At 29.0% G+C, this 25622-nt stretch overlaps 1 protein-coding gene across 2 annotated transcripts; it reads right to left on the minus strand.

The window, feature by feature from the left end:
- Positions 1-463: 463 nt before the first annotated feature.
- GramD1B (GRAM domain containing 1B) lies at positions 464-25214 on the minus strand. 2 transcript variants are annotated; one of them, XM_065500876.1, is made up of 11 exons: positions 24492-25214; positions 20355-20435; positions 18231-18519; positions 16611-16824; positions 13145-14027; positions 10420-10672; positions 10216-10346; positions 9670-9866; positions 4247-4541; positions 3993-4113; positions 464-1721 (listed from the first exon to the last, which is right to left on the minus strand). In XM_065500876.1, the coding sequence occupies exons 1-11, from the start codon at positions 24944-24946 to the stop codon at positions 1686-1688; spliced, it is 2955 nt and encodes a 984-aa protein (XP_065356948.1). In that variant the 5' UTR covers positions 24947-25214; the 3' UTR covers positions 464-1685. The 2 variants fall into 2 exon arrangements, with proteins under 2 accessions (XP_065356948.1, XP_065356949.1); XM_065500877.1 differs by lacking the exon at positions 20355-20435 and having other exon boundaries at positions 24492-25212.
- Between the last annotated feature and the right edge of the window lie 408 nt (positions 25215-25622).

Here is a 25622-nt window from a genome sequence, read left to right on the forward strand (position 1 = left end):
TATGAAATCCCTTTGCCAAGGAGGTATTTTTTCCAGTTCTGCAATTAGGGTTTCAAATTGCTTCCCATTGGTGATTTTAAATTTGTTTTCCATTTTATATTAACCTTTTACGCATAAATTGTTCTAACGGCAACTATTTTTATTTATTGTACTAGTCGTTGTGAAATATCGTGTCGACAGAAACAGAGTCGTTTCAACTCGCTGTTGACTTTGACGCGCCTTAAAAAATTACAAATGGCTGTCAATAGTTATCAATTGTTATCGATATTGACTTCGCAAATACCATTTTAGCGCCGTCGACGCGACTTAACGTCGACAACGGCATACATAATAGGGGTGATTATATATGTACATATGTATATATCTATTAATAAATAAAATAAAAATATTAATACAAAATTCCATTTATGGCGGAAATTTCCTTATTTCCTCCCTCCATGGATCCGTGCCTGAATGAAACACATTTCTTATTTTTGAAATATATTTTATTTTAATTCACTTGATGTTGCAAAGCCTTACTTTTTAACTAAATTTATTTTTATTGTTATTAATTAAAAGTGTATACATACATACAAATTCAAATGCGTCAGTATTAATTTTTTACATTTATTTATTAGGAAATAGTTAATATTCCTTTTTAAATTACAATATATTTCTACTTGTACGATAAATACTATTGGTAACTGACATACAATAAATCCCTTCTTTATTTATGTTTTTTATGGATTATGAAATACATTAATGCATTCGATTTTTATTTATATAAATTGTGAAATTTTAGATTTACCAATTTGTTTTCTATTTATTTTTTTCTTATTTAAAAATAGTTGTATTAAAAAAATAGTTTATACAAAAATATTATTTGTTTTCCATTATCTTAAATAGTAAATTATCCGTGTGCTGCTTATGACAGACAAAATAATAATGATACTATGATACTATAAATATATTAAAATAAAAACAATCCTAATTATTATGTATATACATATACATATATATTTACATAACCAAGTATTTATTTTAAATTAAACTATGTAGGACAAGAATTGTTAAACTGTGAGGCATTTTACCATATTTACATAACAATTACTTTAATGTTACTTAATGTTTTTTAGAGCACAAAAACAACATTTGTAAATAGTAACAAAATATATCTACTATAGTATGTAAGAAGTAAGTTTATTAATAATTATTTTAAAACTAAATTCTACTTGTCTAATAAACAATAAATCACACAATTACTAATTACTATGGTATTTGTATTTAGCACTGAAATGTATACTAAATATGTATAAATATTTTTTAGAACAAAACAAAAATGCACCATTACAAAAATAAAATAATACTTAAAACCATTTACTTACATATGTACATAAAAAACTACATAAATTATAAATGATGTATGTATTAACAAATAAACAACATAATTGGAAATTAATAAAACTATAAATATTATAATTTATGACAAAAGCAATAATTGTTGTTACATAGTACATTTTTTCATTTATTAGAAACATTTTATGAAAATATTGTACATACATACATATTTCATTTATTTTTTACTTTTCAATTTGACTATTAACATATTTTTGGTTTTATTTATTAGCAAAGCAAAACAAAAACAAAAAAAATAATAAATCAAAGAAAACTTAAAATGAAAATCTTATTCTATAGGTGGAAATATATTAGCGAAACATAAGTTCGGCCAAAGTTCTTTCAGTCTGAAATGATAAAAGAGACATAAAAGAAAAAATAAAATAATAAAAACAATTTTAAAATCAAAACATCAAAAAAATAAATAAATATGTATTTAAAAAAAAAAACAACAATATCTTGTCTGTCGGCACAACACACTTACAAATAAATAAAGTTTATTATTATTATTTTTATTAATTTATATATTTGTGTGATTTTAAATTTTGCTTTAGAAAATTGCAACCACATCAAATCAGCAATGAACTCTTTAGTACGATGAATCTTAGTTAATTCAAGAACATTAATCCAATTACCAACTAAAGAACTAGTTTAGTCGTTACATACTAATAGATCAATATTCAAAATCGTTCATTTAAGGTTTCATATGTATGTATGTAACTCTTGTGAGAATGCGAAGTTCCAACATATTGTTGAATCACAACAAAGACAAGGAAAATAACCAACTTATACATCCATCCGATGTATTTTTTATGTTTTTGTTCTTTTTATTATTATTAATAAAATACTTCAATAAGTACACAAAATTCGTGATTTAGTTTCAGTTTAACATTTAAATATAATTTATTCGGTTAATCGAATAATTTAAAATTAACCGGTTAAATCTAAACCCCGATTAATTATTTGCTCGATTAACCGATTAAACCAGAAACCCGATTAATTGAATACCCTAGTGCTCAAGCATAATTTGAAAGCTTATAGAGTAGAGTATTTTTGATTTTTTTCAGATTTTTCGGAAGTAGTTTAGAGGTCGCTCAAATCGAGTTTTTGCCAAAAATCGGGTTTGTCGGCCTTTTTTGAGTTTTATTCATAACTTTGTCAAGATCCAAGATTTTCATTAATATTGAGGACACAGTTTAAAAGAAAAATGTCCATGCTTTTTTATTTTTGTAATGAATTGGCTCATTAAGGTGCCCTACATTACAGTTTTTCGAAATTTTTCCATAAATTAGTCATAGCTCCCATACAAAGCCCACTTTGCGAGCACAAATATCTTAAACATTTTGGCATATTTTAAAAGAAAACTGTTAAAAGAAAATTGTTGTCTCTAAATTATTAAGAATTAATTGATCTTTCAAACTGCATTTTTAGTTTTTTTCATTTTCATAAAAATTTTAAAAGTTATAAAGCCTTATTTACAAAATTTATGGAAAAATTACGAAAAATTGTAATGTAGGGCACCTTAGTAAGCCAATTCATTGCAAAAACTAAAAATGTTTGCACAGAGAAATAAAGCATGGACATTTTTCTTTTAAAATGTGTCCTCAAAAGTAATGAAAATTGTGGGTCTTGACAAAGTTATGAAAAAACTCAAAAAAGGCCAACAAACCCGATTTTTGACAAAAAACCTCTTCCGAAAAATCTCAAAAATACCTTACCCTATAAGCTTTCAAATTATGATTGAGCCCCAACAAAATTTTAGTTTGGGAAACGCTAATATACATAATATTGTTGTGTCATGTCTAATAATATTTTGGAAACTTACAACGCAACTTTTATTCGGTTGCCATCCAGACCCATTAATGTTATAAATGTCAAAACTAATACCTATGTTTGAAAGATTTGTTTGTTTAAAAGCTAGCGTTTTGTAGTTTAAACACAGTTTCAATTTAACTATTTATCAAATATTGAACTGGTAGGTATTTATAGACGGCAATTTTTCAATTTTAAAATATAATTGAAATCATTCGGTATTTCAAGAAATCGTTTCAAACAAACATTTATTGTTTACTCGATAGTTTTACAAATAGTTTATGAAATATGAAAATAAGTTTTTGAATTGTTTTAAACAAATTTTGAATACCGACCGTTAATTAAAAAAAATCATTCGTATATTTTTAAAATCTAATACAAATTTTGTTGTAGCCGATGAAACAGTATTATGATACTTCAGTTTTTTACAAATATTAATACTCAGTATTACCGTCTATAAATACATTTACTGAATTTTGAATTTGATAATTTTGATAATTGAATATGTATACAATTTTCGTTATTGGTTGAACTTTAATAAAAAAAAACCTTCGTTTAAGGTAAATAGTTATAGCTTGTGAATTATTTAATTGACAAATCCAAATTTAAATGCAGATTATTTTTTATCTAAATTTTAATTTTGCTAAAATAAGATTTTCCGTCTGTTAGTTAGTTGATTGTATTGCAATTGGAGTAATTTAAGTTAACAAAGAAATAAACTAAACGAATTAAAGTTCATCACTGATTTGATCGATTTGTTGGGTTAGTTTATCATTTTGGAACATATTTTGACAAACAACGCTCACCTTTTTTAACAACTCAATTGCGGTCTGCAATACTGTGTGCCACTTTTTCAATTCGGTTTCATGTAAAATTTCCTGCTGGTGCAATAATTCAATCCAATCTTCATGATTGTTGGGCAATTGCCTGCAATTTTATAAAAATAAAAAAAAATAAAAACTGACACTACTATACATATCAAAGTTTTGTAAAATACGAAAGGTAATAAAAGTATATTTATAAATTAACAAACAAAATACACTATACTATTGCTACATACTTTAGAGCCGATAAATTTGGCATACGTGCTCTAGTGGACATGTCTTCATCAATGCGCTCCTCTAATTTCCATAATTTAAGCAATAATATGACATTAACAATTATGAGGAAACATAATAGAACAAGAACAAACAGTGACAGCCACCTGAATTTTGTAGTCGCTTCAACTGCTACAACAGGACTGTCGGATGGATGGCGAGTAGAAATACTTTGTGCAATACCACAGTGGTCCGCTGGCTCAGGTTTTGTTTGCATTATAGGCATCTCTTCCAGTGGACGAATTTGAGCAGCAGTGCCTAAAATGATTATTAATTACACTAATTTAACATAATTTTCTTTATGCGTTTCATATAATTATAGTTGCCCACCAAACGAAACTCGTACAAATTAAAGAAAACATATTAAAGCTATTCACGTGAGTATTTTTAACTCTTGCACAAACACAACAAAATAATTTCATAATAACTTTTTTGTATTCGCAGTAATCGCAAATGAACCTGGAAGGGTTTGTATAATCACAAAATTAATATAAAATATAAATATTATTATTATTCGTATATTTTGCGTATGAATTCGAACTTATTAATTTTCATATATTAAATGAAATACTTTTATTTTGTTTTGCATCAACGTCGTACTATTCTTCAGTACTATTCTGGTCTACATAGAAAAACCCCGTGTGCTATCTAACAAGTGGCCAACATTTCCTCGTTAATTATATAAATATATGTACATATTTAACACCCACTTTGTCGTAAGGAACAATATACTAATTATTTTTGGAAATTTCACATACAAAATAAATTGTTATTTTCGAATATCTGGCGCACTATAACTTCCAAAGTCTTTAAACATTCAATTTCCTCCCACTACTCAAAGTTTGGCTAAAAATAGGAGGGATAGGAACAGTGGGAGTGGTGCTCCCATATAAAATAATTAGTTATTTTCAAATATTTGTGATCGATTATGGCCTATAATAGGCTAGGTTATTGGTGATGAAATAAAATAAATAAATAAAATATCTGAAAAACTATTATAGTGAGTATCTTTAAACTTGGTATGAATTACTTCATTATCATTGTAACTAGTTTGGGCGAAATCGGAACAGTAGTCAGAGTTTGACAAAGTTAATATTTATAATCGAATATTTGGATTATAAATATTATTGTGAGACTTCAAACTTCTTGTAAATTGCATTTTGACAGTGAATTTTAAAACATAAAAAAAAATTTAAAGTATTCTAATGTCAATAGTAAAAAATGAGATGAATAATTATGTCTATTTTAAATAATTAATTAATATTGGATCAGACAAGAATTAATAGAGTAAAGTAAAAAATCTTGGTGTAACATTTAATAAACATCTGCTTTGGGGTGTCCAAGTTAGTAGAAACTTTTGCTGTACAAAATCCCACCAAAAAGTTACATGACAAGGAAATAGTTTAGGCAGGGGTTCAAGTGATTACGAGAGGTTCGATTTAGGTGGAATATTCATGATTTTTACATTATATTTACCAATAGAAAAGTTCGATGAATTCACTACGTTTTTTCATTGTTGAAACACATTTATTGTTATATGCATGCGGAAGATATTTGAAAAATGTCAAATGCACAATGAATTTTAATAACAAATTTAAACAAATGTGTGTATATATCAAAAAACACTTTAATATCTGATAATTTTTAATAAATGTGAAATTTAAGTGCATTTGAGCATTTAGAATGAATTGTAATGCACTATTGCTAGAGTCGTGAAAATTGCATTCAATTTGAACTACTTCCATTTTTTTTTGCTGAGATTGTACATACTAATAACGGTATATTGGTATATATTTTTGGCTGCAACATATCTTATACCAACTTTAATATATGGATTTGAATTAGTCTCTGGTTGTGATACGTCTGATATGAGCAAACTAAAAATATATAGCACGCTACATCTTTGAAATAAACCGCTATTTTTGAATATAATATTATTCGAAGAAAATTTTATTGGAGAATCTTTTAAAGTTTAGATTACTAATTTATACACGCAAATAAAATAACACCGTTTAGATCTGAAAGAGGATATCGCATTATAAAAATTCCACACACTAAACAGTTGCCTGGTCAACATTTCATTATTTATACCATTGCGGTCGTGTTAAAAAAATAGGTTTATAAACCATTTTAAAACATAAACGTTTAGCAGGTAATACCTTTTATAAAGCATTGTTGAGTTACACATTTTAAAGATGGATCTACTAAATAAACAATATGTGAAAAACACAAATTTTAATTTATGCTATGTTTAATATAGAAATTCAATATTTCACTATAATTTGGTATCTTTTAGGATTTAAAATGGACGATTATTTTATTTTTTATTTCATACAATAAACATTCACAATAACATTAGAGTTATTTAATTTTTATGTTTAACCCTCCCATGGGTGAGATGGGGACCTTTTTCATTATCAAACTAAAATTACTCCTTGATGGTCCAGGGGAAGTAAATTTATTCCAAGGAAATATTATCTATTTTATCGTTCCGACCAATAGTTTAGTTTTTTGAAATTTGAATGGGGTAAAATTTATTAATCTTTTTGGTCCTTTTCTTTAAATGTTTTTTATGCAAATGAGCAATATGTCCGTAATAGACTCTGAAAATATCCCACCGATTAGCTCCAAACCTGTTTCATTGGAAAGAAAATTTTGTGAAGATGGTTTTAGACACCTAAAACACTACATTAGGTCCATGCGGTCCATCCGTAAAGCCGAATTTTTCCATACAACAATTTTTTTGGAATATTTAAAATGTGTGTCATTAAGTTTTGCATATCCACTAAGAAGGAATTTTTGAAAATTCGAATTTTAAGGGGGTAAAAAAGAAACAATAAAGCTAGCACCAAATATCCAACTTAATCTGAATTTATACAAGTGGACAGGTGTGTGGTACCTTTTGATTTTTGTACTTTTAAGGGTATAAAACGGACAAAAACCGAGTTGTTGTACATTTTTGTATCCCATATCTCAGAAATTAAATTTAAATGGAATTGTAGTCCTTCTAGAAAAATTTCAAATGGAATTTGATACTTTTTTGATATTTAAACGTCAAATTGTTCCTTTTTTTTGGTACCTTTTATACAAAAATATTTTTTTAATAAAGAAATATGTGCTTTTTCTACAGAGTGACAACAAATTAACAAAACGGGTCAATTTCGCATAATGCGGTACTTTTTGAGACATATTCAAATATATTTTCAGTTTTCTGTTTATACTTTAGTTAGGTTAGGTTTCACTGAACTTTCATTGGTTTTATGCAACCTTTTTAATGACGGACAGTTATCTAAATGCGAATCCATACTAGCCAATGACACGCTAATGTTAAAATCATGAATGTTTCACCTAAAAAGAACCAGTTTATTATCAGTGGCACCCATGCATTTACTACTACTTTTTATATTTTTAAGTTTTTGCTGTGATTATATACATTATTCTGTGATTCTACATAAGATTCAATCATTGTACTGGATTTTATGTAAAATAAGATACCAAATTTAAAAAAAATAATGTTCGATTTTGTTTTCCAATTCATTAGGTATCAAATAAAGTATCTTGTTCTGTTACGAGTTTGGTTTGGTTCGACTATAGACATACACTCTTACTAGTCACATTTAAAGGTTTTCCATAAAAATTTCGTAAATTGTGACGAGAATTTATAGGAAATATAAAAAATATTGTAAATATAAAAAAGGAGTTTGGGGTAGGGAAATTATACACTGTCTCAAACAATTGTCCGTACCCCATACAGCTGAAAATATATTTGATTATAATTCGAAAAATATAATCAATATAATCGATTCGAATAAAGTATTTTTTTTTTAAAGTCCAACAAGTGATTATAAAAATTGCCAATTAATAGTAAAATAAAAAAAGGTTCACATTTATTTTTAACAACAAAATTAAAACTGGTTCAAAATATTAACTCAAAAAATTGTCCGTACCCTATAAATAAATTTACATATCTATTTATAAAATGCATATAATGATGATGTCCTTAATATTGACTGTGGTATCCTTTAACAGCAATTACGTCTCTTAAGTTATTTTTCATCGATAAAGCCAGTTTTTCTGCAGTTTCTGCACCAATATTCCACCATTTTTGAACGATGACATCTTTCAGAATTTGCTTATTAGTTATTCTCCAAAATAACTAATAGATGTTCTATGGGTTTTAAATCTGGGCTCCGGGGAGAGTAATGCACCACTTCCTTAACGTTATAGAGGAGCCATTCTCGCACAACCATAGAAGTGGGCTTTGGGTCGTTGTCGTGCAAGAACTGATAGTCGTCTTGTATTCCCAAATTAGTGGCGCTTGCATTAAATTTTTCTTTTAAAATATACAAATAACTAAATTTGTCCATCGTCCTTTTCCCAAACAAGAGATTTCCCACACCTCCAGATGCCATTACACCCCACATCATCACCGTTCCACTACCAAATATAAAACTTCTGGAAAACAGTTATTTTTACTGATGAAAGTAAATTTAATATTTTTGGGTCGGATGGAAGACTTTTTATGTGGCGAAAAGAAAAAACCGCGTTGCAATTAAAGCATCTAAAAGCAACAGTGAAACACGGTGGTAGCTCGGTGATGGTGTGGGGTGAAATGGCAGTTGCAGGTGTGGGAAATCTCATGTTTGGGGAAAGGACGATGGACAAATTTAGTTATTTGTATATTTTAATTGTAATTGCTGTTAAAGGACACCACAGTCAATATTAAGGACATCATACATCATCATTATATGCATTTTATAAATAGATATGTAAATTTTTTTTTAGGGTACGGACAATTTTTTGAGTTAATATTTTGAACTAGTTTTAATTTTGTTGTTAAAAATAAATGTGAACCTTTTTTTATTTTACTATTAATTGGGAATTTTTATAATCACTTGTTGGACTTTTAAAAAACATTTACTTTATTCGAATCCGGTAAGTATTTTTCGAATTATAATATTGTATGGGGTACGGACAATTGTTTGATACAGTGTATATATCTTTGAAAACCTCGAAATCAGACCAGTAAGGAAACATAGCTATTACATAGTAATAATTTAAACTTGATATAGAAATTTGAAGACAAGATTAATAGAGAAATGGAAATTGACATTTGTCAATATACCTTTTTTGTCGTTTTCTATTTTATGCTGAGGACAGTAGTGACAATGACGATGATGATGGTGGCAGTGATTGTGATTATTGTGGTGTCGACAATGACAATGAATTGTTGTGGTATCATAAAAACAAGGATCAAGGATGTTTTTATTGCCATTACCCATATATTCATGTTCATCAAAGCTTGTTACAGTAGAAGTGATGGTTTGACCACCATCTTCACTCAATGGTGCAATTACACATAAAGCATTTATTTGTTTATGCTTACCCCTGCGTGGACGTCTTCCTTTGCCCTTTGCCGGTGGGATGCATGTTTCGCTTTGTAATGAATGCAATAGCGACGTGTAGAAATCGTCCAGACCAGCCCAAGTATTTTTCTCTATGAAACCTTTTACAACACCCCAAATGGATTTTTTATATTTGATTTGGGCATGAACCGAGAGCATTGTATGATCATCCACAGTCCTCCAGTTGCAAGTACAGTATAAAAAACCAAGTTACATGAAAATTCCACTGATATTTAAACATACATATCGCTACCTTAATATAGAAAGACCCTAACTAACATTTTCCTTTCTTTACAGGAGGAGGAATAAACTTAATAAAACTTAAAGTTCTGTAGTTTCCTAACATAGATTTTTATGAAGGACTTCAACCAATTTAATGTTGTGACATTTTATTTTATTAATGGTGTATTACGGGATTATCTATCGAAGTATGCAAAAAACTAAATTTTGGAAAAAACGAGTTAGGGCGTTTCTATATTAAGGTAACGATATGTATGTATGTATTTATATAGCATTCACTAACTTACTTCACTAGACAGTAATGTACTAAAACACTAAAACTATCTGCATATGGAATGCCGGCATTGACGTTGTTTATATCAATGGAATACAGTTCTCCAGGTTTACTACAATCTCGCATCACTTGAAATTCCGTAACCTAAAATTTCCGTAAATAAATTTTTTATAGTTTAATTAAAGTATTAGGCAATAAGGTTCTGAGATATTTATACCTTGGATGTTTTTGGACCAACCGAAGCAGCCAACTGCACAGTCACATTAAAAGTACGCGTTTTCTGCCCGTCTTCATTCATAATCCAGTCACCAAAAACCAAATCTGTTGATTTACGCATTGCATGAAAATCTAGCAAAAATTTCGACTTGGAAAACAATAAATTAAACAAAGTTTCAATGTTGATCGGTAGTATTGTATGAACCAGTTGACGTCCTTCGTGAGGTGAGTTACATTCAGCTGTTGCAACGAATCTAAAATAGTCAAATATAAAATTAGCATATATCGAGTCAAAACAGCGATAAAATCTCAAATACAAAATATATTTATTGTGTGTATTATTTAATAATGCGGGATTTACAATAGATAGCGTATCTTATGGACGCGGTTTTTGTTTCTAATAACTTATATGTCATATCTCTCGTTTATTCTCACTTAGTTACTGGACTTTAGAGTGTAAACCAAATTTTTTTTTTTGCTTCGAAAATATCGAATTTTGTGCCAACAAAGCAAAGGAAGTTTTTCTTCCGATTGCTCACCATAGAGCTTTTTGGTCTCGTAGCGGGATGCGAGTGGGATATACATCAAAATAAATGTTTTCTAACTCAAGACATACAATTTTTGAGTTAAAACATTTATTTTGATATACATACACATCTGCTCAAAATAATAGATACACCTAATTGGAAAAAATTTAAATGGCGGTAACATTGAAAATTTCCTCGCAAGCGTTAAGAATACATCATATTATTAAAATTTCTATCTGGCAATGTCATGTCAGTCAAAAATCTGGCAACTATTTGCTTTCATGTTGATTTTTAAAAACGAATTTATTTGAATTACAAAAAATTTTTTGCTCATAAAAATAGATACACATCAGTAATTTGTAATTTGTTTATATACAATTTTTTTTTTGTGCAATTTTTTGTTCCTATTTACGTGAAACAGTAAGTATAATTTAAATTTTAGCAACAATTTTATAAAAAATAGGACTCTTTTGAAGAAAATGGGACGAAATCATCATTGTACCGAAGATGAGAAAAAAATTGTTCAAACGATGAGAAATCAAGGAAAATCATTACGGGAAATAGCAAAGAGCATAGGAAGATCTTTACATTTTGTCCAAAATGCTTTATCTAAAAAACAAAAAAGAGAAACTCGCGGTAGACCAAAGAAAACCAGTCCAGAAACAGATAGGCGGATCGTCCTTATGGTTAAAAAAGACCCTTTCATATCATCGAAAGCTATTTCTGCGGAGCTATGTAACGAAATCAGTCCACAAACAGTTCGTCGTCGTCTTTTACAAGCTAAATTGCCGGGAAGAATTGCCAGAAAAGTGCCACTAATGCGCCAAAAAAATATCAAGACAAGATTAGAATTTGCTAAAGAGCACTTACAATGGTCCGGGTGTGAAGGCGAAAAAAAATGGAGAAATATTTTATGGAGCGACGAAACAAAAATAAATTTGTTTGGAAACGACTGCCAAAGAAATGTACGCCGACCAAAAGGAAAAGAATTCCACGTTAAATTTACAAAAAAGACGGTAAAACATGGCGGGGGAAACATAATGGTTTGGGGTTGCTTTTCATGGAATGGTGTTGGTCCGATATTCCGAATAGAAGATACCATGAATGCTAGTGGGTATAGAGACATATTGGAAAACGTAATGCTTCCATATGCATCGGAAAATATGCCATTAATATGGACATTCCAGCAGGACAACGACCCAAAACATAGTTCAAGATTTGTTAAAAACCGGTTCTTGGAGAATAACGTACCTGTTTTAAGCTGGCCCAGCCAATCCCCTGATTTAAACCCAATAGAAAACTTGTGGAGTGAATTAAAGATAAGGCTTTCGAAGGAAGTTTTCAAAAATAAAGACGATTTATGGGAGAAAACGCAAAAAATATGGTACGAGATTCCATTGGAGAAGTGTCAGAACTTGATATCCAGTATGCCCAGAAGAGTGGAGAAAGTTTTACAAAACAAAGGTGGATATACTGGATACTAGCTTTACTTTAATAATAAACTAATTTTTTTAAGATAACATTTATTAGCTTTTGTTTAATAAGAATTTTTAAAAATGTATCTATTATTATGAGCACCAAATTTTTCGAAATTTAAGAAATTTAATTTACTTTATAATATTTATTATTAATTATGAAATATTTTGTTTTTGTTTTTTACTCTCCTTTTAACTATAAATAAAAATCGACTGAATTTTTTTTATAATTTTACAATATACCATTATTTTTTTTCGTTTTTAAAAAATAAATGTTGGTGTATCTATTATTTTGAGCAGATGTGTATATTCCACTCGTATCCCAATACGACACCAAAAAGCTCTTACTGGAATAGACCTAAGCTTTCATTTACATGCTTTCTAGCATACAAACGGAATTACAAACATTAAGGATATTCATTTCAAAAAAATGGAAAATTACACTCTGACTTTTTTACACTTTTACACAACAAAAACATGAACAAATTTTCACAAAAATAATAAACTTTTTTTTTGATGTTTTTCTTGTTTTTGTTTTGAAAAAGTGTAAAAAAATCAGAGTGTAATTTTCCATTTTTTTGAAATGAATATCCTCATTATTTAATATTATCAAAAGATATTTTTGGAATACAAAATTAATTTTATAGTAAGATCTTGTTTTTATGTGCTAAATTCTCAATTTAATTATTGAATGAATAATTACATATAATTACTTGTTACTTACGGAATATTGTTTTCTTCCGAATCGCTGGAATCTGATATATCGGTTGGTAGAGTCTCTGAATTTTTATTTGTGTTTTCTTCCCGTTGTCGATTGTTTTTCGACACTTTACGTTTTGAATCGAATGTTGAAGTATTATGCTTTGATTCTTTTGAAACATTAGCACTATGACTAGTGGTAACGGCGCTCCCACTACCGCTGCCACCACTAGCAGCCGCACTTGTCTGAGTTTGAGAATTCGACGCGAGACCATCTTCTGGTTTTGCTGAGATCAGTGTTAATTCTTTTGCATTAGACTTCATTGTTTTAGAGTCTATACAATCACCACTGCTGGCACTATTATTTCCACTATTGTTATTAGAAGTACTGTTTCCACTACTGCTATCAATTGCTTGGTAAATATTTGAACTGGATTTTTCTATAGCTTCTTCGTAGGCACTCAATGAGTTGGAATCATCTATCGCAGAGACAAAGTCTAAATTTGAAGTGTTGTCGTCCCGATCTTCAGCGGTTGGATCTATATAGTCTTCGTCATCTGTTGTGAGACCTAGTTCATCACCATAATAATTGTGTACTAATTGCCATATCTCCTGTGCTGGCATGGGTTTATTCATTAATGTATTTTGCCATACTCGAAAGAGTATTAAAAACGTTTTATCGCGCGTAGTGAATGACGAAAAAAATAATTTTTCTTTTGGTGTACAAATCGAAATGGCGTTTGGTATAACAAGCGCGGTTTTCTCTTTAGTTATGGACGTTACGTCTTTCCACTTGATATTCAAACAGGTTTCCCAACCCAAAATGTTGGCATGAAAACAAACGTAATTCTGCGATATATACAAACGTCCCTGTATAAGTAAATCTCTATATAGGGCACAGGAGTAGTCTACAATTAAAAAGTCAATATTTTAATAAAATTTTTTTATGCGATATGCTTTTATTATCTTATGTTCGTAAACAATTCAATAACTAAATATGCAAATATGAATGTAAAAAAAGTATAGAAAGAGTGTGAGAAATATATTATTAGCTAAGAATATAAAGGTTAATTATATTCCTTTACAAACATCCTGTCCCGATTTTAAATAAAAACAATTTAATTTAGATTAAAATACAGCATTATCGAACAAAATGCTGATCTGCTCTCTTCATGAAGATTTCTTTAGGTAAATTTCAAAGATTTAGCTAATTTTATAGTACATACTTATTTTGTACTTTAAGGTGAAGGTTTCGGTTTGTACAGCTACCAACTGAGGTGGCGCAGTTTCTCCAGCTCCCACTACCACCTACTGACATCAACACAAATAATTAAAAATATATATTCTTGTAATTTCAGGAAAGAACAATCGGTCACAGTCGAACTGTTACAACAACAAGGTGAAGGGAATAAATAAAATAGAACTCGAATATGTTTTATGTATCTCCGTCAAGGGTTTCTACCGATTCGAAACGGTAAAAAGGTAACGGTAACATTAATTTGAATTATTTTGGTAACGACGATTTAGCGGTAACGGTAATTTCGGTTTGATTTAAAAAATTTGTATTTTCATAATTAAACAATATTTATAGAATAACGGTAACGGTATTTTAGCGACAACGGTAATTTTAGTTATTTCGGTAACGGTATCTTAGCGGTAACGGTAGTTGAGCTGAAAGGGCATTTTAGGGGTAACGGTAGCTTAGCGTTAACGGTAACCAAACTTGATTTCCGTTTTATTATATATTTTGTAGACATGGTAAAAAATGGTGACGTGATTTACCTTGATATGTTTTTGCATTTTAGGTTATAATTGAAATACGAATTAAATACGAGTTTGGATACTATAAACAAAAAAAGAATTGTTTACAAATCGTGACTGACTCCAAAGTTATATGCATTTGAATTTAAAAATCAAGAGCGTATATGCATTTTCCAATTTTTAATGCCGTTTTAAAAACCAAAAATTTCGAAATTTTTCTAAAAAAAATGTATATTTCTAAAATGACTGCGAAGATTAAAAACATGTCAAGCCTTACTTAAAGGTAATTTTGTTGCGGAATTTCGGTTTTTTCAGTTTGTTCAATAAAATAAACCGTTTTTGAGTTACGCGAATATATTTTGTGCAACCTCCTCCATTTTCGAAATAACGGTATATTTCGAAAATACGAGCTAAACTATAAAAACGGTTATCACCACTGAATTCAGCGTACCTGAATTAGTTTAACCCACCGGGTGCAACGCTTGACAGTTTTTTCAACTAGCACAGTGTTATTGGTGACATTCCACAACGTAACCGTAGATATCAACTGAATTTTGGTTTTCTAACCATAAACAGCTGATTGATAAATTAACATATTTTTTTTTTGTATTTTTATCATTTAACTTTTATTTTCATAGTTGCTGAATTGTTTGGTGAGTTTTAATCAAGGCGAATATACTGTACAGGTGGCGTTGATATTACAACAAGTACAACATTGCAATAACAACATTGTGTTTTATTGTTGCTTGGGGACAAAAGTGTCCAAAAAACAAAACAAAAATTTGTGAAAAAAAACAAAAATAAAATCAATTTAATAAAAATGTAATAAAGTCAATAAAAATAACGTTAATTTTACATCAACGCTAAATTTATTTCCGAGGACATCGATCAGCAATTGGGTAGTCCAGAAAAAACATCCAAAGATAATAAAGCAAATGAAAAAACTGATAAAATAAGGGTGCCTCCTGGAAGCTCCTTTAATGGTGGCACAGTTTGCGGTGAAAATGGTAGCGCTAATGCTCCAAATGTATGCACGTGGCAAATGGTTGTGATTGATCGAATGCACTCCGGAGCTACCCGTTTTGTTGTACTTTTAACAGATCTTATAAACTTTTTTTGAAGCTAAAAAGGTAAACAAAACAAGTTTTGACATAAAATAAATTCGTTTTGTAAACAATTTTTGACAAGTTTGCCCCCAAGGCGAACAAAAAAAGTAGAACAGCTGTGCTGTTAACGCCACCTGTACAGTAAATTCGCCTTGGTTTTAATTTATATTTTTCTTTTGTTTCTTTTCATAATTCAAAATAAACAAATGAAAACATCAAAAACTGCTGTTTATGGTTATGGAACCACAAATCGAGGATTGTAAAAAATGCTTATGTTTACGGCTTTGGCGATATGGTATGGCACGACTAATTGAACATTTAGGTCCTTTTGCTTTGGTTCTATCGCACTTAAAATTCAGCACTTAAAATTTAGCTGTGTAATTAACAACATAAAAATTTATTAAAAAGAACAACGTCAACAAAGAAAACATTTCGATCATTTGCGAAAGTCTAACGTCATAACTCAAAAAATATAGTTTCGAAGAACTACGCTTAATTTCAGTCAAGGGAAATATTTTCCAACATTCAGTTCAACAAGTGCAAATTTTTTGAGTAATTTTTGGAGATATTATTAACTAAATAATTTATTATTTTTTGCTGATTAGAACAATTTTATTAACTTACCAACAATTAGACGTTCGTCATTTGGCACCTCCTTAAACAATTTTTTAAAGTCCTGTGAACGCGACTTGTAATTGGGATATAACACGTTATACCACGATTTCTTTTTAGCACGTTCTGATAGACGTGTAACGTTTTTGATTTTATCAATACAATCAGACGAATATATGGATCTTAATAAATCTCCAGAGTTTTCACTGGATTTGCTTAAAGAATCCTATAAAGAAACCAAAAAAAAAAACACACACATCACACTTTAAAACTGGTAAATATTTTAATAGTTTATAAGTTTAATTCCAATAGTTATAGTTTCAACTCATGGGAATAACTAAAATTCATATACATACATATGTATGTACATAGTAAATAACAACATATTACTCATTTTTGTCAGATTAATTGGTATTATCAAAAACACTATCAAAGAACGATGATAATACAGAACTTGTATGGTCTATTTCATTTATATTTTTTTATAGATTCATAATGAAATTCTTCCGATAAATAAAAAATAGAATATTAGCCAAAATGATTGCAGCCAGTTTTAAGACGTTACTAGTTTAAATGGCATTGGCCGTACTAAAGCATGTTTAGCATGAAAGTAGTACGTACACACACAAACTCACATTTTGTTATTGTTCAGTGTTTGTACAGCAAGCTGTTATCAATGAAAGCTTTTCATCAAATGCAGAGCTTTTTGTTAAGGGTTTTCTAATCAATTTTGTTTAGAGCTTTTTTCAACAGTTGTTTAAATATGAGTTCAAGCTAATTGATCGAACCACCAACCATGTGAAAAACAACAGTGGCAAACAATATTTTGTTTTTAACAATATATTTAACAATATACAACAGGTAGATATAAACACCTCATTTACACAAATCGTAACCGTTTTATAAATATACACGTGCATTTCTACGTTGTCTGATTATACCAGTGAATAAATACCAACGCTGTCCACCCACTTCAAACCACAAATTGACTACATTTGGCATTAAAAATGTATAAAAAGTGGGGAATTTTTTCGGAATTCTGCATGTGTAAAAAACGGCGACGTGAATTACCTTATTATTTCAAAATGTCGGTTATTTGAAACTAATTATGTACGAGACAGGTCACCAGTATTAAATTATACCAAGAGAGATGCGGTGATAAGCGAATGTCAAAAAGTACCGAAGGAAACGATTGATTGGATTAATGCACTGTGGCTGTGCTGCAGTGTTAAAAAATAAGAGATATCACACCAATTATTGATTCAATAAAAGTGCAGAGTATTTTTGTTAAAGTGAAGCTCACGTTTACATTGTTTTACCAATACCATAATTTTTAGTTTGTTTTGTATTTTCAGAATCTCTACAAACAATTGGAAGATATCATACCGAAAATGTATTAAAGCAATGTCTTCTTGTTGGTCATTTGGAAGAAAATCATCATAGCAATATTGTTGTTAAATTGTCAATAAACAATAATATACATATATTCTTGTCTTTGAATTTTTAATTACACAATTATAGCACATTTTTAAGTTATGTGCTTTGTCTAGGACGCAATAAATGTATGTAGAATATATATAGAAAATATTATATTTATTAATATTTGTTGGATTTAATATAATAATTACATACCTCATCGCAGCGTAATATATTTGTGGAATTAATCGATATCTTGCTTTCGCCGAAACTTAAATCATTTACTGTGTCTTCTAACTCAATATTATCTACAATATTGCTGCAAATGTTTAGTTCAGTTTGTATTTTTGAAGATTCTGTAGATTGATTCAAGTCAATTTCTGTTGTCAAATTATCATCTTTCAAAGTGTTAGCCGTACCAGAAATACTATTTTCAATATTAGAACAATTATCTGAAATCGATGGATTAATTTGTTTTGTCAAATCTTCGGGTAAGAGAAGTTTTCTGAAAAAGTTCCAATAATATTTATAATATTATATTGTTATTTATTATATTATTTATATTTATATTCGTTTTTTATTTCCTTCCTAATTATGAATATACAACAATCTGACTCTAATTTCTCTTAAAACAGTAAATTAAATAAAGTTTTTTTTATTTTATTTTTTTTTATTGAAAATATTGTTAACAAATATTCGATTTTCTTTTATTTCATAAAGGGAAAATATCGTCCACTCAATAAAACAATAGCGTATAAGCATATACACCATTATTTAAAAAAAACAATTGTTTGTTTATTTGTTTTTTTAAATGTCAAATAATCAGGGTTATTCCCGTTCTCACTTTCACCATTCACCTTATTTTTGGAAGCATAATTACAACAATAGTATCTAATTTTCTCAGCATTTCTAATTATAAATGTTTACAAGTGATTTTTTTAACCTTAATTATATAATTTTCGAAATCTTATTTTATATTATATTGTTGTAATTATGCTTTTAAAAATAGGGTGAATGGTAAAAGTGAGAACAGGAATGGCCATGAATATTCAAAGAATTCAATAATTCGAAAATACGAACTTTTGTTCGAATATTTTTTTTAAATTGTTAAAATAATCTCTAAATCATGTGAATGTGAATTCTTAAAAAAATAATTTTAGTTTAATTTGAAGCCAATTTCGAACTTAAACATTTGGAAAAAAATAATTAAAAATTTTCCTGCATTTTAAAGAATTTTAGAATACATGCTAGAATATATGTATATGTAAGATAAACTAAAATGAAGGAAATAAATGAATAATAAAAACATTTTTGAAACAAGATTTTATTTAAATGATCTAAAAAGAAGAAAATAAACTTTAAATAAACTAGCCTACCTTCAGGAAAATATCACGACACTTTCTTCTTTTTAGAGCATTTAAATAAAGATTTTTTTTAAAAAAAAAAAAAGGTTTTATTATGTATTATTAATTTATTTTACATATTTTCAAAGTGCGAGTCGGATTAGTCTGACATAGCAACGCTTAAAATGTGGATCAAATCTGTTAAGGTTAGAATCGGATATCAATTTGGAAAAGTATATTACTTAATTTATAGGGAACAAGTACTGAAGGATTTATTGAAATTGAGAAACGTTATTATTTTCAGCATCGCGGTTCTAAAAATTAAATATTTTGTCAATTTTTATGATACTTGAGATGTTTATCTTTGATTATAAAATTTATTGATATAGTTTTAGAAGAATAATTATGTCTATATTACCAATATGTAGTAAATAATTTTAAAAATTATTTGTATTGGATGTATGATTTAAAAATGCGGTATTTTTTAAAAATATTTAGCTTCTATTTTGAAACAATTGTACAATATAAATGAGGTCAAAAACGAATCAAGCTAAATTTTGTATACTCTGTTCTGAATTGAAGCGTATTCCAGAGAGAACATTCTGCATCGATCGAAACAAATAGTAGTCGGACGGTGCAAAATCTGGACTATAAGGCGGGAGAGGCAAAACTCCACAACCACTTATTTCTAAATAGTTTTAAACAGGTATTGCCAAACGTGGCCTAGCGTTTTCATGATGGAATATTTCGGTTTCATGTCTGGCCGCATATCGGTTTCAAAAGTTATTAAAAACAAAAACCGTGTTCAAAAGATACGACTTCTATTGTAAATCCCGCATTTTTAAGCAATAAATCCAATAAAACAATCAAGTGGGGCGGATTAACATTATCCGATGTTCAGAGTAAGACTGTTATTATATCAAGTGTAACAATAATATGTACATATATAAGTAACTACAGAGCAACTAAAATGTATACACCAATAATTTGAACATACCTTTCGAAATAAAAACTAATATTTATTTCTTCAATATTTTCTTCATTCCCGTCCATGTGAACTGAAGAATTTTCGTTATTTCTACATTGACGTTTGTGCGACCACACGGATAAATGTTTACAATTTCATAAAAATACAAATTTAATAAAAATTAAAATTTAATAAAATGAAAATAAAATGCAATAACAAATTATAAAATTCAATAAAAAAATAACTATACATAATATGCACAAATTAAAAAAGTAAACAATTTAAATAATAAATAAATATGTAGATGTTAATTAATTCATACTAACAATAAAATCTGTATTCATCATTTTCAAATTACAAATCAAAAAATAAACCAAAAATACTAAACCTGCTAAACTATCAAAAAATGGAAAATTACTCTGATTTTTTACACTTTTACACAAAAAACACAAGAAAAAAGATTCCCTAAAAAGTTTTATGGTTCAGACCAAAATGAAACAATTAGAGAAATATCATGATTTTGGGTGTGTTGTTCAAGATATGGAAAAAAGTTGCACTATTGACTGTTTGGAGGAGCATACTGAAATGAGATTGTTAACTCAATATTGATTTTTTGTAATATATAAAATAACAGGTTCACTTTAATTTCAATGGTAAATTCTCACTCGCAGCCATTTAAAAATAATTGTTCGTGTTATATCACTGAGAGAGTGATTTATTAGAGAACATTTTAGGTTAGGGGTTCTAGATGAGTGATTTATAATTTATTTTTTTCGTAAAGGTCAGCATGTTACTTTTATATGCGAACAAGAAAAATAAATCGCAAAAATTCATTTGATGCAAATCAAATTTATAAATCATTGCATGTAAAATTTTAAACAAAAATCGACAATTTGTTTTTGAAATTGCATTACTTCATATTCATCATATTTTTTCTATGATTTGTTAAAAATTTAAATTACAGTTATTAAGATCAAGAACAGTTGAATTGTTTGTCCACATGAAACCATTAAAAAACAACAAAAACTAATAAAACTTACGAAACCATGTAAATAAAAATAATTTCATAACTGTTATTTTGAGTGATTTATTTTCATCACAAAATATAAATCACAATTTGGGTTTTTTGATATATGGACGAGTTATTTTCGATTACTGAAAAATATATACAGTGGCTCAAAGCCAAACTCATACACTAGGAAATTTTTTATATATCTCTTAATTGCAGCTTACCACTTAAAGTTAGGTAAAAAGTGCGTTTGGGAGGGTTGTAGCTTATGTAATCCTTTATTCAATTCATATGGAAAATAAAAGTAAAACCATTTAAATAAGACTGTAAATAAGAATTAACAAAAAATCCTTTTTACACCTTCCGACAATATTTCGCTCTTCAGCTTCACTGAATATTTTATTGTGTGCATTTTTGGTTTTATTTTTCATTTGTTTTGAAGTCATGTATCGTCTTAGTAGAACCACTCCTTCCCAGAATTTTGAGAATTTCAAGAAGAGATTTTCCATTCCCCGGAAGTTTTACAGCAAGCTTTCGGGCATAGAATAAACACATAGAACGGAAGGAGAGAGTAATATATATGGAAAAATTACTCTCTTTTCACACATACGGGTGATACAATAACAAAATACATGCAATACATTCTCATGAATTAGGTTTTTGACAACAGACTTAGGTTTTTGGCTCTCAGTTACCTATCTAGTTGTTGTCTATGCTTTCGGGTTTCTTCGGTTGTTTGTCCGTTTTGTCTTCCATTTGGATATTTTTTGGATAAAACTTTATAATATAATGAAAATATTTGTTGGTTTTTAATTTTGACTCACTTTACATCCAAAGCCACAAATCAAAGATATTATTTTCGCTGTACGAGTTTGGCTTTTATGTTTTTTAATAAGATATTTAATTAAACCGCCCATAATTTCTTACCTTCTAACATAATTCCTTTGTTTAAATACCCATCCGATAGAGAACAATTTATTTTTCATGTACCATTTTTAAATAAGCTGCGTTTTAATATTAAAAAATAAAAAGTTAGGTGTACGAGTTTGGCTTTGAACCACTGTCAAAATGCAACATTTCCAATCGGGTTCATAACAAAATGAATTAAATGCTATGAATCGTTCCAAAACGCAACATTTCCTAATTTTTTATCTAAATGGCTTAAAATGAACTGACGTATAAAATAATTTATTTATGTATGTGTTGTATTTGTCCTAAAACAATATTTCATCACAACAATTGTTTTAAGCAAAATATTCATCATAGTGAATTTAACAAAATTTATTAGTTTATCCGAGAACATACGTTTCGTCCATCCATCCATTATGCAGCAGGTATATTTTTTTTATAAAATTTGACTTAAATTTCCGTGCTCTGTCTTTGGCCTCTAAATTTTTAGCAGAGTTTTAGCAGAGTTCAGGAACTTTTTTATCCTTGTATGTTTTTAAACCTGCATTGGCTTTAACTTTTCGTACCAAATAGTCCGAGACATTCCTACCGGATGTATTGCAAGTTCTTTTGAAAATGCTTTATATTTATTGGCTTTAGACACATCATGTGGACCATTGCTTCTATATAAACCAGGACAAGTTCTCGCGATACTGTTTAATAATGTTGGAATCAGTTTGACGGCAGACCTTTGATTGTTTAGCCAACTTTTGTAGGAACAAGTTGGGTTTTGTTGAAAATATTTAATAATTTTAGTACGCAATTTTTTCTCGTCACTCATTTTAATAAGATTAACAACAAATGAACATAATTGACATAAACATAATAACTGACATGCTTTACAAAGGTAACTCATTCCCACGACAGCCGGTTCTACGCACCGGAATGAACCGAGTTCACTCGGCCAAGGGCTGTCAACTCTGCAATCACTGCTGCTACCACAACAACAACAAAGGTAACTTGATCAAAAAAAAAAATCAAATAATACTTGGCTTAAAAATTTTAATGTTACGGCTATGACCAATTACGGACCAAACACTATGAAATTAAGTAGCTTGATTTCTTTCTATTAAATTTTTTTCTGTTAAATTTTATTTGGATACCAACATGTTTAAGTGATCTTCGGGATTTGGACCTATATGGGAGCTGTGACCACTTATGGCCAGGAAATTAGTTCGAGTGATTTATTTCTATATAAAACTCTTTTCTGTTAAATTGTATTTGTATACCAACATTTTTATGAGATTTATAATCGTTAAAGTGATTGTCGGAAGTGGATCTTGTATGGGAGCTATGACCAATTTTGAATCGATCGTTATGAAGTTTGGTCTTTAAATTTGTTCTTGATACCAGTATTTTAAAGAGCTTTAAACTCGTTAAAGTAATTATCGGAAGTGGGCATGGGAGATATGGCCAATTATGAATCGATGCGCTCAAAGTTTTTAGGTGTACTTTAGTTGTAATAAAACTTATTCATGGGAAAATTTGTGTGGTATCTATGTAAATCAAGCATTTGTGATCGATAGTGTCCTATTTCGGGAGGACATTTGTACACCAATATAATACTGACACCGACTTTTTTACATTTTGTATAAAAACATTTATTTTTATCAGATTTTACCTATTTGTAATACCAATTCTTGTATGGATACCACTATTCTATAGACATTTATGAGCCAATTTCGATGACATTTTTTGTGTGTGTTTGGGTCCCTGGATGGGTTAGATTCACAAATGACCAATATAGGTACAATGAGCGTGGAACCTTCCATACGAAGTAAAAATCAGCTTTTTATTACGCAAGTAATAAATAAAAAATAAATATATTTAAAGAATTTTTGTCAAAAACCCCCGTTTAGGTGTTGTCTAACATTTTGGTCTATAAACATTTCTGACCAACAGAAATGTAAGTAAAATTTCATAACCATATCGTGCCAGGGGGATGGAGATAGCTAGTCATATTAGAACGGAATGAAAAAATTATTTTGCATCAAATGTTTTGGATAAATTCTTTAAGATGACAAAATCTGAAGTTCATTCAAATTTCCTGATAATTTCTAAATGTTTTTAAATAAATACATATTTGTTAAATTTTAATGTTTAATTAAATTTGTTAATTCATAGATAGGCATGGATAGATTTTGTTAAAAGAATATACATACATATGTATGTAGGTACAATAATATGAAATATTTTGAAAATATACTTACATGGACTGGATACCACCAAATGCTTCCAACGGTGCTATTGATGCATTTGAAGATGCCAATGACAATGAGGACGAAGAAGGCGGCAAGAGTAGTAATGTTGAGGTATTAGAAGCGGCTGTAGATGAAGAATTAACAGAAGACACAGAATCGCTAGGAACTGTTTTATTTTGAATTGATGTTAAGATTTCTAAGCAGTTTTGCGGAGTTGTAAATGATTTCGAAGGATTTACTGAGTTGCTATTAGAAATTTGTTTGCTGATATTGATGGATGCGTTACTAGAGGTTTGTGTTTCTGTTCTTGTATGTGCAATAGTTGCGGGTTCTTTACTAGCGCTATTGGAGGCAATTGTTGTGCTAGCAGATGCTACTGTCGCCGCTGTAGTTACAGTATTATTATTAGTATTAGTATAAGTAGTGGTAGCAGTTGTAGTTAATTGTGTTATACCAAAATTCATGACAAAACTTAAAAAATGGTTAATACTTCAAGATATTCCTCCAGATTGACAGAGGCATTAAACAAACTACACTGTATACATGAACATTGTCATTGGTAATCAAAAAAAGTGATGATGACAACTGCATTGATTTTTCTAAACTACATGGTCATCATGTGTAATATTTCAGTTTTGTTTTTTCATTCATTCATTCAAACCAATCAATTCTAGATTATTTTCTGTTTGCACTTTATTCGTTAATATTTTCAAGTTTCAACATATTATTACAATTTTTGTTTCATTTATTGTTAAAAATATTTAATGAGATTCGATGGAAGCAATTTACGCACGGTAGTGCGAAAAAATTTCACTAATAATAGTAGTGTTGTCGATATTTTTACAGTCATCATCTCCAATTAATGTTTTTGTATCCCCTAAAATCCCAAAATATCATATCGACACGCATACAATTGGGTAGGTAGTATGATTTATTTATTAATAAAAGTTATTTGAGTTAATGTAAATATTATGAAATGGTGATGAGATAGTGATATACATATATCGACCATTTTCGAAGGTATCACTATTATTCGGCTATACTTTAATTTATGGTCGCTACTCCAGATATAAATAATAATTTTTACTAGGCCATTAGATTCGAAAGCCGCACATAGTGGCATAATTTTGTAATGACTCT

The sequence above is a fragment of the Calliphora vicina genome, chromosome 2 (genome assembly GCF_958450345.1).
Source record: "Calliphora vicina chromosome 2, idCalVici1.1, whole genome shotgun sequence".
In the NCBI taxonomy this organism is placed as follows: Eukaryota; Metazoa; Arthropoda; class Insecta; order Diptera; family Calliphoridae; genus Calliphora; species Calliphora vicina.